At 50.8% G+C, this 12,150-nt stretch overlaps 1 protein-coding gene and 1 non-coding gene across 2 annotated transcripts; one reads left to right on the top strand and one right to left on the bottom strand.

Moving 5' to 3' along the window:
• PPP1R14A (protein phosphatase 1 regulatory inhibitor subunit 14A) lies at window positions 2,472-6,711 on the bottom strand. The gene is made up of 4 exons (XM_018062325.1): window positions 6,251-6,711; window positions 4,132-4,212; window positions 3,521-3,553; window positions 2,472-2,716 (listed from the first exon to the last, which is right to left on the bottom strand). The coding sequence occupies exons 1-4, from the start codon at window positions 6,449-6,451 to the stop codon at window positions 2,588-2,590; spliced, it is 444 nt and encodes a 147-aa protein (XP_017917814.1). The 5' UTR covers window positions 6,452-6,711; the 3' UTR covers window positions 2,472-2,587.
• TRNAW-CCA lies at window positions 12,071-12,142 on the top strand. The gene has a single exon. It is a non-coding gene; the product is annotated as a tRNA-Trp (tRNA).

The following is a 12,150-nucleotide window of genomic DNA, read 5'->3' on the forward strand; positions in this document are numbered from 1 at the left end:
ATAAAGCTTATTATGTGCCCTGGCGCTAGTCTATGATCAATGCATTTAAACTTCACAACCACCCTGGAAGGCAGGTACTATTATCATCACCTTCATTTTACAGATGTGAACACTTGAAGCATGTGGACACAGAGGGGTTAAGTGATTTGCACTAGACCAGACAGCTACGAAGTAGAACAGATGGCCTTTGAATCCAGGCCTTAACCCCAGAGGTCATGCTCTTACCCACCATGGTATGCTGCTTCCAGATCCATTTGTTGTAGCCACGTTCTCAAACTGTATTGCCCTTTATTTTACTTTAAAAAAATTTTTGGCTGCACCACACAGCATGTGGGACCTAGTTCTCTGACCAGGGATGAAACCCACGGTCCCTGCGTTAGAAGCATGGAGTCTTAACCACTTGAACGCCAAGGAATTCCCTGCATTGCCCTTTGGATAGGCTATTTCAGAGAGCTGGTAGCAGTCACTTGCACCTTAGCATGAATTAGTACATCTCTTCTTGCCCCTGAAGAACTGCAATTTATGCTAAAGCTATGGCTTATAAGGGCACTGTAGTGAAGAAGTAGTTGGGTTCTGGAGTCATAATGCCTAGGATTGAAACCCAGCACCACTTCCCAGCTGAGTGACTTGGGGCAACTGACATCACTGTCTGGGCCTCAGTTTCCTCATGGGTGAAGTCCCCACTTTACAGATGAGGAAACTGAGAGGCCCGACACCTGGCACACCCAAGACTTCCTGTGGCTGCTGGGAGGAGGGGTTCCCCGCTCACACTCTGTACCCGGTTGTGTGGAGGGGAAGAGGTACTGGAAGCCTGAGGTCTGTCTGCACAGGGACAGCAAGGTCACCTGAAGGGCTGGACAGACCAGAGGCTCCTGGATATTCCTCTTCTCCAGGGTCAGCTTCTCTTCCTGCCAGACAAGAACTCAGACCCCTGGGATGGGCGCCTAATTTTGGCAAGGCTGCTGGGTGGCACTGAATGGGCATGGGGGTTGAGGCGCAAATTTTGGTTAGTAGGGGTGAGATGGGAGAGGTGCTTTGCCCCTCCAGGCTAGGGATGAGTCCAGACACTCAGCTCCACAACCAGCACTGGATCCAGAGAGGGCCAGAGGGTCACAAAGCAGCTCTGGCCTGACCCCAGCGCTAAACACAGCCACACCCCCATCTCCTGATTGTACATGGCTGGGACTGATGGTACAACAAAACTATTGTTATAATAATGAAATACTTCCACAGTCTTTGATAAATAGCTGCTATTCACTTGATACCCTGGCCCTTCCCCTAAGACTCTTCCAGGCCTCCTTTCCCCAGCATGAGCATGCCCCAGCCTAATCGGCTTCCCTGTTTCAGTTCTGGAGGACTTGTCTATTCTGAATGATAGATGGGCCTGCCAATTATTTGTTATCTTCCCTGTCTTAGAAAGAAAGTGAAGTTGCTCAGTCGTGTCCAACTCTTTGCGACCCCCATGGACTGCAGCTCACCAGACTCCTCCATCTGAGGAATTTTCCAGGCAAGAGTACTGGAATGGGTTGCCATTTCCTTCCCCAGGGGATCTTCCTGACCCAAGGTTTGAACCTGGGTATCCCATACTGCAGGCAAATGCTTTACCGTCTGAGCCACCAGGGAAGCCTCCTCAGCCCCAGTGTTAATCCCGTCACCCACCAGTTCAGAGTCCTCAAATATGGGTACCCATTTCACACACACTCCTACACATCCTTCAAAGCCCTGCCCAAGTGTCACTTTCTTCGGGAAGCACTCCTAGATTTCTTCACCACCCCAAGAACCGCTCCTCCCACTCCCTAGGCTCCCAAGTATCTTGAACCATTCAGCACACTTTGCTCTAATCTCCCGCCTGCAGGCTCTCCTTCCCCACCACCTTGACGCCAGGGGCCATTTTCTGCTTATCTCTGTGGCCTCAATACCAATGGCAGTGCTAAGCATCCAATGGTGGTGGTTTAGTCACTAAGTCGTGTTCGACTCTTGCCACCCCATGGACTGTAGCCTTCCAGGCTCCTCTGTCCATGGAATTTCCCAGGCAAGAATACTGGAGTGGCTTTCCATTTCCTTCTCCAGGGGATCTTTCCGACCCCGGGATAAAAGCATCCAATGAATGTGCAATAAAATCTATGGAGAGGATGAATGGTTTGTTCCGGGTACGCTGCGGTCACAGCAGGCACATTCGGTCCTGGGCCTCTGCTGCGGTGGTCCACAGGTGGTCCTCCCCACAGCACCCCCCTTCCACCACTGCCCACATACGGAGGCCTGCTGGCTGGGGCTAGGCCAAGGCTGGGGGAGGCGAGGACAGGATGTGAACCCCAGGGGTGGAAGGTCAGCAGGGCCTGTTCTCATGCTCTCTGGCTGAGGAGCTGTTCTCCATCTGTCCGGGCCAGCTGCGGGGGCAGGGGGCCGAGGAGACGCAGCGGGAAAGAGGGCTGTGGGGGGAGGCGCTCAGGGAAGCCCACAGTAACCGGGGAGAGGAAAAACAGGCACGCGATGTCATTGTTACGGAACCATTAAATACGACTTATAAACAAGCCAGGACGGCGTTGGGTGGCAGGGAGACGGAGCAGGTCACGGAGGCCAGAGGGGGTCAGGGCGGTGCGGTCCGGGCTCGGTCCTGGCGGGGGCTCAGGCTGCCGTCGCCGGAGGGGCTGGGCTGACGGAGGCCTGGCTGCTTGTGGAGGCCTCGCAGCTTCGCCAGAAGCTCCTGGACAAAGTCCTGAGGACGGGGCGAGGGTGCTGAGAACACAGGGATGGGTGGGGGCACCCCCTGGCCAGCCCAGCCCTTCCGACCTGGGACCCCTCTTTTTCCTGCCCTCTGGCCAGTGAGAGGGGATGGAGGTGGAGGTAAGGAGGGGCAGAGGCTCCAGATGGAGATGAACAGGCCAGAGAGAGAGGAAGAGACCGGAGGCAGGGAGAGAGACAGAAACAGAGAGAGGTGCAGAGAAGAGGTGGGGAGAGAAACAAGGGGCCCGAGAAAGAAACAGAGCCACGGGGCGACATGGGGCTATTTCTCAGGCCAAGAGATTACCAGGAGGGTCCCCAGGGGCCAGAGGCCTGAGCCGGCTCCAGGGCAGACAGACACACAGTGACGTTTGTCCCTCAGGCAGCCCAGAGCTGGTCAGAGAAACACGAATAGTTTTCCCTTTTAAAGCCGGGAAGGAAGTGGGAAGGGTTGGGCCACTCAGGGCCTGGAAGGCTGGGGGGCCCCTGAGAGGTGGGGAAGGGAGCCCCAGGGTGCTGCAGGCAGGGACGGGGGAGAGAGGCAGAGACAGGAGACAGATGGGGGAGCGTCTCAGCAGGGGGAGATAATGGAGCCCCTGGCAGCAGATGGGGAGAGAGGGACAGGAGTGAGGAAGACAAAGGACACCACTGAGATGAGGAAAGGGCCCTGGGAGATGCAGGGCCCCCAGGGTTTCCTCTGCGGGTCCTGGCCCTGCCAGCTTCCTCCCTCCTCCCTGGAGCCCACCCCCACGGGTGGGGAGGACAGAACAGGGCCTAGAGTGGGGGACAGAAAACTCACCTCTGTGGGGTTCATGCACGACTTTAGGAGTCCCTAAACAACCCCCAACAGAAAAAAAAAAAATAGTAAATGACCAACACCTACACCCCTCCAACCCAGCAAAGCCCCAAGGCAGCAAGACAGATGGACGTCCAGGTGGACTTCCCACGTGGCTTCAAGGGAAGAAATAGATCTGGGCATCCTAGAGAGCTACTGGGGGCTAGGGGTGAGTCGAGACACTCAGCCCCCAACCAGCGCTGGATCCACAGAGGGCCGGAAGGTCACAAAGCATTCCCTCCCTCTAGAGCACAGAGGCCGGAAAAGCGGGGCACTGCGTGCGCTCTGCCTCTCAGCTCTGCCCCTGCTGAGCTGTGTGACCCTGGGCAAGTGATTAGATGTCTCTGGGAGTCATTTTCCTCGAGTTGAAAATGGAGATAATAGTAGCGATAGTAGTGCAATGGAGATAACAGCCCCTTTGGAGGATTTTGTGAAGATTAAATAAGTTACAAAGCTTAAAACCATTGAAACAGTGCCTGGCACTGAGGGAGTGCTCAATAAACCCGTTAATTATTGATACGATTTTTAGGGAGATGCAGGGGAGGGGGCTAGGTGCGGCTTTCCCTTCCACCTACCTGTATTTTCCGGCTTCTCTCCTCTTCGCTCTCTAATTCCAACAATTCATCGATGTTGACCTCATCAGGCATGTCTGCCTCCTGATCGGAGAAGGAGGGGCAGTCAGGGTCCCTTCCCTCCCTCCCCTGTCTTTGTCCCAGGCTCCGGAGGAGCCCCAGCAGCCCCAGGGCCCAGCTGGCGGGTTCTGGAGCAATAATGTGGTAGTCAGGGACAGCACCGCCGAGGCGGGACATCTGGGTGTGGTGGGGTGGAGGGGGGGATGACAGATGGGTTGACAGAGGCCCCAGAGCTTGTACCAGCTCGGATCCTGGCCCCTGGGTCCCGGGAGTCTCGGGCCTGGCACTGCACTCCTGCCTTGGCTCTGGTTCCCACAGTGGGAAGCAGGCCTGGTCGAGTCTTGGAATGTCAGATTATGGGATTCTGGAGAGGGGCTGGCTCTGTCCTTTCAAGGAAAAGTTTAAGCACTAGGTGGAGGGGAGGGAAGCTGGCAGGCTAGAGCCTGATAGGGATGGCCCCTTACCCCCTGGGGCCCTAGCACAACCCTCAAGTCCCCAAGGTGGGTGGGTGGGATAAGTCATGAGCCAATTTCGAGCGGCCAAGAGGGGGACCCTTGGGTGGCCTCTTGAGGCAAAGGGCCAAATGCAGGCTGGCTCGGTACCCCTGTGGGGGACAGATCCCAGCTGTCTGAGCAAAGAGATCCCAGAGGCTACAGTCTCTCCTCCTCCAGCAAAATCTGGCTGACTCTACTGTGGGCTTCAGGCCCGGGCAGTCGGGGGATGGTATGTGGCGTGGAGTGTCTGTAAGGGTGTAAACCGCCTATGTGAGTCTCTGTGTTTGAGACCAGGGCCGATGGGAGGATGCAGAGATGTGTCATGTGTGTGTGTGATGTTCTCTGTGTCAGGGGTCTGTGGTCCTAAGGGTGGAGGTGGGTGACTCTGGCTTAGCTGCGTTTGTCTCACTGCAGCATAGGTCAATCAATAAGTGACCACAGCTTGTGTCTCTGAGAGTCTGGCTAGCTGATGCCACCTACCACTAGCCACTGTCCATCAGTGTGAGCCCACACGTGTCTGAGGACGGAGGGACCTCGGGTCACTGCAAGGGGCTGTGGCGTCTCCCAGCTTCGAGCTGTGCTGAGGACAGTATCTCATCCTCTGTGTGTGTGTGTGTGTGTGTGTGTGTGTGTACCTGTGACCGTGCTCTGCAGCATGTGTGTGTTGCACAATTGTGACTACAGACAGTGAAATGGCATGTCTGTCTGTAGCCCAAGAGATAGCAGTGGAGGCTGTAGCATATGCCGTGTGTGTTCATGGGCAGATGCAGTTTCTGCCTTTGTGTGGCCGGAGGAGCCCATGGCTTACGCAGTTTGCTGTCTGGGTGTAGCTATAATTTCTGTTATTTTATGTCTGTGCGTGGCTGCAGCATCTATCATTGCGCTTGCAAAGTGATTATCGTTTTTTTGCTTTTAGGAGATAATGGATGGTCGTTACTTGAATCACTGGGTGTCAGAGGTAGCTGTTGTAGCTTGCAGTGTCTGCGAGTTGCTACAGCTTTGCTGTACATCTGTGGACAGCCGTGACTAGAGTCCTTTTGTGTGGGTATAGCCGTGTTGTGTCTGCATGTGGCCGTGGCCTGGGTTGGGGTGACTGGGAGAGCCTGTGGCAGTCACATAGGCTGATCTGTAAGCGCCCCCCTCTTGTGACCCGGGGAGGCCGTGTGGAGTTGTTGCTTCTGTCGCTGTGTCTGCGAGTGGCCGCAGCGCCTAGCTGAGCCTGTCTGTGAATGCCAATGCTTCCTTTGCTGTATGCTGTGGTTGTATCTCCCCCAGGCACCACGTCTATGCTTGGTTTTAAGACATCCCCCTTGCCCCCACCCTTTCTCCAAATAAGGTCACTCCAGCTCCCACAAGCTGAAGCCGGGAGTCTGGACCCAAGTACGTGTCTGTGTGCACAAGCAGAGTGTCATGGAAGGTAGACGGCGGGGCCCAGGAGTCCAGGAGGCTGCGTTTTCCCGTGCGAAGGAGGCTGCATCAGGGTGCATCAGCGAGAACATACAACCAGAGTCCCCCTTCCCCTCCCCCGGGGTCTCCCCGTCTGTGCCCCCCACCCCTCTCCGCCTCACCCTGCCGCGGTACAGCTCCTCCAAGCGCCCGTCGATCCACTTCTCCACGTCCAGCCGCCGCTGCAGCTCTCGCCGGTCATACTTGACGGTGACGCGCGCGTGCCGCTTCTGCAGCCCCCCGGGGCTGCCCCCCGGCCCCCGGGCCCGCGATGGAGCCTGCAGCTTGCTCAGCACCCGCTTGCCCAGCCGCTGAGCTGCCATCGTGGTCCTGGCCCCGGCCCCGGCGCCGCGCTGTGCGCTTTCGCCGGGCGCCCAGGGGGACTCTTACGGGCCGGGGCGGGGCCGGCCGGGGGCGGGGGATCGGACTCGCAGGGGGGCCGGCCCCGCCCCGACCGCCCCGGGCCTCAGTTTCCCCGCCTGCAGCGCGAGGACTTGCCGCTGCGCCCTCGGGAAGCCAGCGGCTGTTCCTGATTCAGGTATGGGCGGGGTCCGGGAGCCCCAGGCCCGGCAGAGTGGCTGGGGCTCCCGGGACCTGGATCCCCGGGGCGGGGCGGGGCGGGTACCGGGATGGGCTCTCGGGGACCCAGCCTGTCTTCGCCCCCTGGTGGTTGCCAGGGACAGTGCGGGAGGCCCTGTGCTACCTACTCTGTTCGCAAAGGAAGGTCAAGCCATAGCACTCCCGGTAGGTCTTTTGACCCATCTTTCGTTTATTCAGTCACCCATGTATCCATTTGTTCATATTCGCTTTATTCAACAAATATTCTTTTGACATCATGTCATCTGAGCTGTTAGCCACCCCTCCCCGCCACCTCGCCGCCTTTCTCTCTCCCCTTCATATCAGTCTCCTTATGTCAGATAGCATCCAAGGGTTCTCCCGTCTCCCCGGTGATCACCAGGTTCCCCCTGCTCAACTTCCCTGGGCACCGAGGACAGAGCGGTGAACAAAACACAAGCCTAATCCTCATGGAGTCAACATTCCATGAGGTGGAGACAAGTGGTGACATAATAAGTAAGTATAGTATATTACACAGTTTGTTAGAATATGATTAGTTTATGGAGAAATATGAAGCAGAAAATGAGAAATGGAGGAGGGTGGAGTTTGCACGTTTAACAAGGGTGACCAGAGAAATTTCTTACCTCACAAGTCTTCCCACCTTAATTGAAAGCACTTCAAAACTTAAATTTGGCAGGACTTCCCTGGTGGTCCAGTGGTTGAGAATCTGCCTGCCAATGAAAGGAACCCGAGTTTGATCTTTGGTCCAGGAAGATTCCACATGCCATGGGGCAACTAAGCCTGTGTGCTGCAACTGCTAAAACCCGCATGCCCTTAGAGGCTGTGCTCGGAAACAAGAGAAGCCACTGCAATGAGAAGCCCGGGCACCGCAGCGAGAGAGTAACCCCCACTTGCCGCAACGAGAGAAAAGCCCAGGAGCAGCAACGAAGACCCAGTGCAGCCATAAATAAACAATTTTTTAAAAACCTTACATTTGGCCATGTCCTTCCCCTGCCTAAGATTATCCATTCCTAGACAATGGTTCCTTAAATATGACACCAAAAGCAAAGCGACAAAAGAAAAAAATAAATAAATTGGACACCATCAAAATTTAAAACTTGTTTTAAAGAACTTCACGAAAGTGAAGAGACAACCCACAGAACGAGATAAAAAGTTGCAAATTATCTATTTGATAAGGTACTTGTATCTAAAATAAAGAAAGAAGTCATGTAACTCAATTATAAGATGACCCATTTTAAAACTAGACAAAGGACATGAATAGACATTTCTAGAAAAAAGATATACTAGAGTCTATACCTGAAAAGGTGATCAACATCATTAACATCAGGAAAATGTAAATCGAAACAACAATGAAATACCACTTCGCACTCAGTAGGAGGGCTATCGTTTTTTAATGGAAAATACCAAGTGCTGGCAAGAATGAGGAGGAATCAGAACCCTGATACATTGATGGTGGGAATGTGTATGGTTCAGCCACTTTGGAAACCAGTCTGACAGTTTTTTTTTTTAAGATTTATTAAAAAATAGAGCTCTATTTATTTATTTATGGCTGCGCTGGGTCTTCCTTGCAGCACACTGGCTTTCTCTAGCTGAGGGGACAGGGGGCTACTCTTGCTGCGGAGCAGGGGCTCTAGGCGTGGGCTTCAGTAGTGGCTTGCAGGCTTAGTTGCTCAGAGGCATGTAGGATCTTCCAGGACCAAGGGTCAAACCCGCGTCCCCTGCATTGGCAGGTGGATTCTTACCTGCTGGACCACCAGGGAAGCCCCTGGCAGTTCCTTAAAAAGTTAAACTTAGAGTTACCATATGATCCAGCAATTCTATTCTTAGTGTACCAGAGAGTTGAGAACATATGTTCACACAAAAATCTGTACATGAATGTTCATAGCAGACAACAGGTGGGAAAAAACCCAGCCCATCAACTGATGAATGGATACATAAAATTTGGTATATCCATATGATGGACTCTTATTTGGTAATAGAAAGAAATTAAGTACCTATATATGAACCTTGAAAACATGCTAAGGCAGAGAAGTGAAGTGAAAGTCACCCAGCAGTATCTGACTCTTTGTGACCCCATGGACTATACAGTCCATGGCATTCTCCAGGCCAGAATACTGGAGTGGGTAGCCTTTCCCTTCTCCAGGGGATTGTTCCCAACCGAGGGATCAAACCCAGGTCTGTCTCCTACATTGCACGCAGATTCTTTACCAGCTGAGACACGACGGAAGCCCAAGGTAGAGAAACCAGATACAAAAGGCCACATGTTGTATGATTCTATTTACAGGAAATGTTCAGGATAGGTAAATTCATAGAGACAGAAAATAGATTTATGGTTGCCTGTGGCTGAGAGGGCTAGAGGAAGGAGAGTGACTGCTAAAGAGTAAGGGGCTTCTTTTGAGGACGATGAAATTTTCTAAAATTGAACGTGATGATAGTTGCACAACTCTATGAATATACTAAAACCCATTGAATTGCACACCTCTATGAATATACTAAAACCCGCTGAATTGCACACATTGAAAGGGTACATTGTACGCTACGTGAGTTGTAGCTCAATAAAGCTGAGGTATCTTGAAAAACCAACCAAACAAAACTGTCCATAGCTCCCCACTGTTGTGGGACAATCAAAGCTCTGCCAAACAGTCCTACCCCAACAACTTTGCATTAGCTGTTCCTCTGTCATGAAAACTCTTCCCTAGAATGATGTCAACAGGGCTAACTCCTTCATCTCCCTCAAATGTTACCTGTGCGGTGATCTTCTCTGGCAATCCTAGTTTATATTGCAACTCCCATGCCCCATACCTGGCTGTATGTTTTATCCATAATGCTCACTGCCTTTTAACCTAGTATATAATTTACTTATTTTATTTACTGTCTTTTTCCCAGCTAGTGGTATACCAAAGGGAGGGAAACAGGAATGGTCCAACTTGAGCACAGGACAAAAGGGGATGCACGGTCTGTACAGAAGCTTTTAAGGTTTATTTATGTATTTGGGGCTATGCTGGGCTTTCTCTGGCTGCAGCAAGCAGGGGCCACTCTCTAGTTGTGGTGCACAAGCTTCTGATTGCAGCGGTTTCTCGTGTTGCTCCAGAGCGCTGGCCCGGTAGTCGCAGGGCACGGGCTTAGTTGTCCGACAGCAGGTGAGAACTTCCTGGACCAGGGATTGAACCCGTGTCCCCTGCACTGGCAGGCAAATTCTTTTCCACGAGCCAACCCTGCAGAGAATTTTAAAATAATAATAAAACTGATCAAAAGTTGAAGATGTGGTACATGTTTATGATGGAATATTACTCAGCCATTAAAAAGAATAAAATAATGCCATTTGTAGCGACATGGATGGACCTAGAGATTGTCACACTGAGTGAAGTAAGTCAGACAGAGAAGGAGAAATACCATACAACATCCCCTACATGTGAAATCTAAAAAGAAATGATACAAATGAACTTATAAAACAGAAAGAGACTCAGATTTAGAAAACGAACTTATGGTTGTGGGTTAGGGGGTGAGGAAGGGATAGTTGGGGACTTTAGGAAGGTCATGTTCACACTGCTGTATTTAAAATGGATAACTAACAAGGACCACAGCACGTGGAACTCTGCTCAGTGTTATGTGCCAGACTGAATGGGAGGGGATTTGTGGGGAGAATGGATTAATGTATATGTACAGCTGAGTTCCTTTGCTGTTCACCTGAAACTACCACAGCATTGTTAATCAGCTATAATGCAATACAAAATAAAAAGTTTAAAGTCTGGGGAAAACAAATTTGGCCAAGTTTATATTATGCCATGCACTGACAAATTCTAAACGGTATCAGTGATAAAAGAATCATTCCACCCTTAGGAAAAAAATTGTTTGGAGGTCTACTGACTGAACAATTATGCAATACTGTTGAATTTGTTTTTTAAAACTGTTGACTTTTAATAATATATTGGTAAGTTTCACATTAGATATTTTTATTACTCTTATCCTTTAGTAAATATTGTATGTGTATTAGTTTCTTATTGCTCTGAATAAATTACCACAAATTCTGTGGCTTAAAACAACACCTGTTGGCTCAGTGGTAAAGAATCTGCCTGCCAATGCAGGAGACATGGTTCGATTCCTGGTCTGGGAAGATCCCATGTGCCACAGAGCAGCTAAGCCCATGCACCACAACCACTGAGCATGCGCCCTAGAGCCTGGGAGCCGCAGCTACTGAGCCCATATGCCGCAGCTACTGAAGCCCGTATGCCCTAGGGCCCATGCTCTGCAGAAAGGGAGGCCACCACAATGAGAAGCCTGTGCCCCGAAAGTAGCGCATAGCCCCCAGTCGCCTCAACCACAGAAGAGCCCACGCAGCAGTGAAGACCCAGTGCAGCCACAAATGAAAAAACACTTGTTTATTATCCCATGGTTTCAGTTATGGCTTAGCTGGGCCTTCTCTCTCCAGGGCCTCATCAGGCAGCAATCCAGGGGTCAGCCAGTGCTGCCATCTCATCGGAGACTCCACTGAGAAAAGATGCGTTTCCATCTATTTGAGGCTGTGGGGATGCGGTCTTCAATTTCTAGCTGGCTATCAGTGGGAATGGCCCTCGACTCCCAGAGGCCACCTATAATCCCTTACCATGCGGTCTTCTCCATCAATCCTCACAATGTGGCGACTTCTTTCTTTCAGAGCCAGCCATGGACAGTCTCTCAGTCCATGGGGACAGTCTTACATAATGTAATGTAAACCTCCTTTGCCATATTCTGTTGGTTAGAAGCAAGTCCCAGGTCCTGCTCACACCTAAGCGGAGGGGATTATAGGGGGCTGTTTGCCACAATAGTCTAAAGGAAAGTTAATATGGAGAACTCTCATGTATACTGTTGACTTCTGACATATATAGACTGAGCTATGTGCTCATTTTGAAAATAAGTTCATAACAATTTGGAATCATTTGGCCTTGTATCAGGCACAGTTTGAGTCTCCAATTTCTGTGATTCCATATAGTCTTGCATTTAAATACATTAGAAATTTAAAGGATAGCACAATGATTGTAAAGATGGAGAAATTATTGTCATTCTACATGTTCTTTTGGAGTTTTTGTGTTTAAAAATTCAAAAGAGTGAATCAGGGTATGAACTGTAAGACATAATATTTTTATTTGATAAGTACAAACTTTCATTCATACATGAAATATTTTACTGAATTTGAGTAATATCTTTAAAAGGGAAATTTATTAAATTTTGATTATTAATTAAAAATTAAAGAACAAATAAAATAATTATACTTACATGATTATTACTGAAAATAATTTGGTAGAGTGGAGGAGGTATAAAAAATTATTTACCCCACAGGCTGTTACAGAACTGAATGTAGGTTCATTGGCCTGCCATACAGCAAAGCTTCCCTGGTGGCTCAGAGGTTAAAGCGTCTGCCTCCAATGCAGGAGACCCAGGTTCAATCCCTGGGTCGGGAAGATCCCCT

This window comes from Capra hircus, chromosome 18 (assembly GCF_001704415.2).
Source record: "Capra hircus breed San Clemente chromosome 18, ASM170441v1, whole genome shotgun sequence".
NCBI classification, from domain to species: domain Eukaryota; kingdom Metazoa; phylum Chordata; class Mammalia; order Artiodactyla; family Bovidae; genus Capra; species Capra hircus.

Excerpts from the sequence above, each read along its gene's own strand:
- PPP1R14A (XM_018062325.1), bottom strand. The coding sequence starts at position 6,451 with ATGGCAGCTCAGCGGCTGGGCAAGCGGGTGCTGAGCAAGCTGCAGGCT. Across the intron at positions 4,213-6,250 it reads AGGAGCTGTACCGCGGCAGG|GAGGCAGACATGCCTGATGA; the intron begins GTGAGGCGGAGA and ends TTCTCCGATCAG. Across the intron at positions 2,717-3,520 it reads CGTGCATGAACCCCACAGAG|GACTTTGTCCAGGAGCTTCT; the intron begins GTGAGTTTTCTG and ends CCCCGTCCTCAG.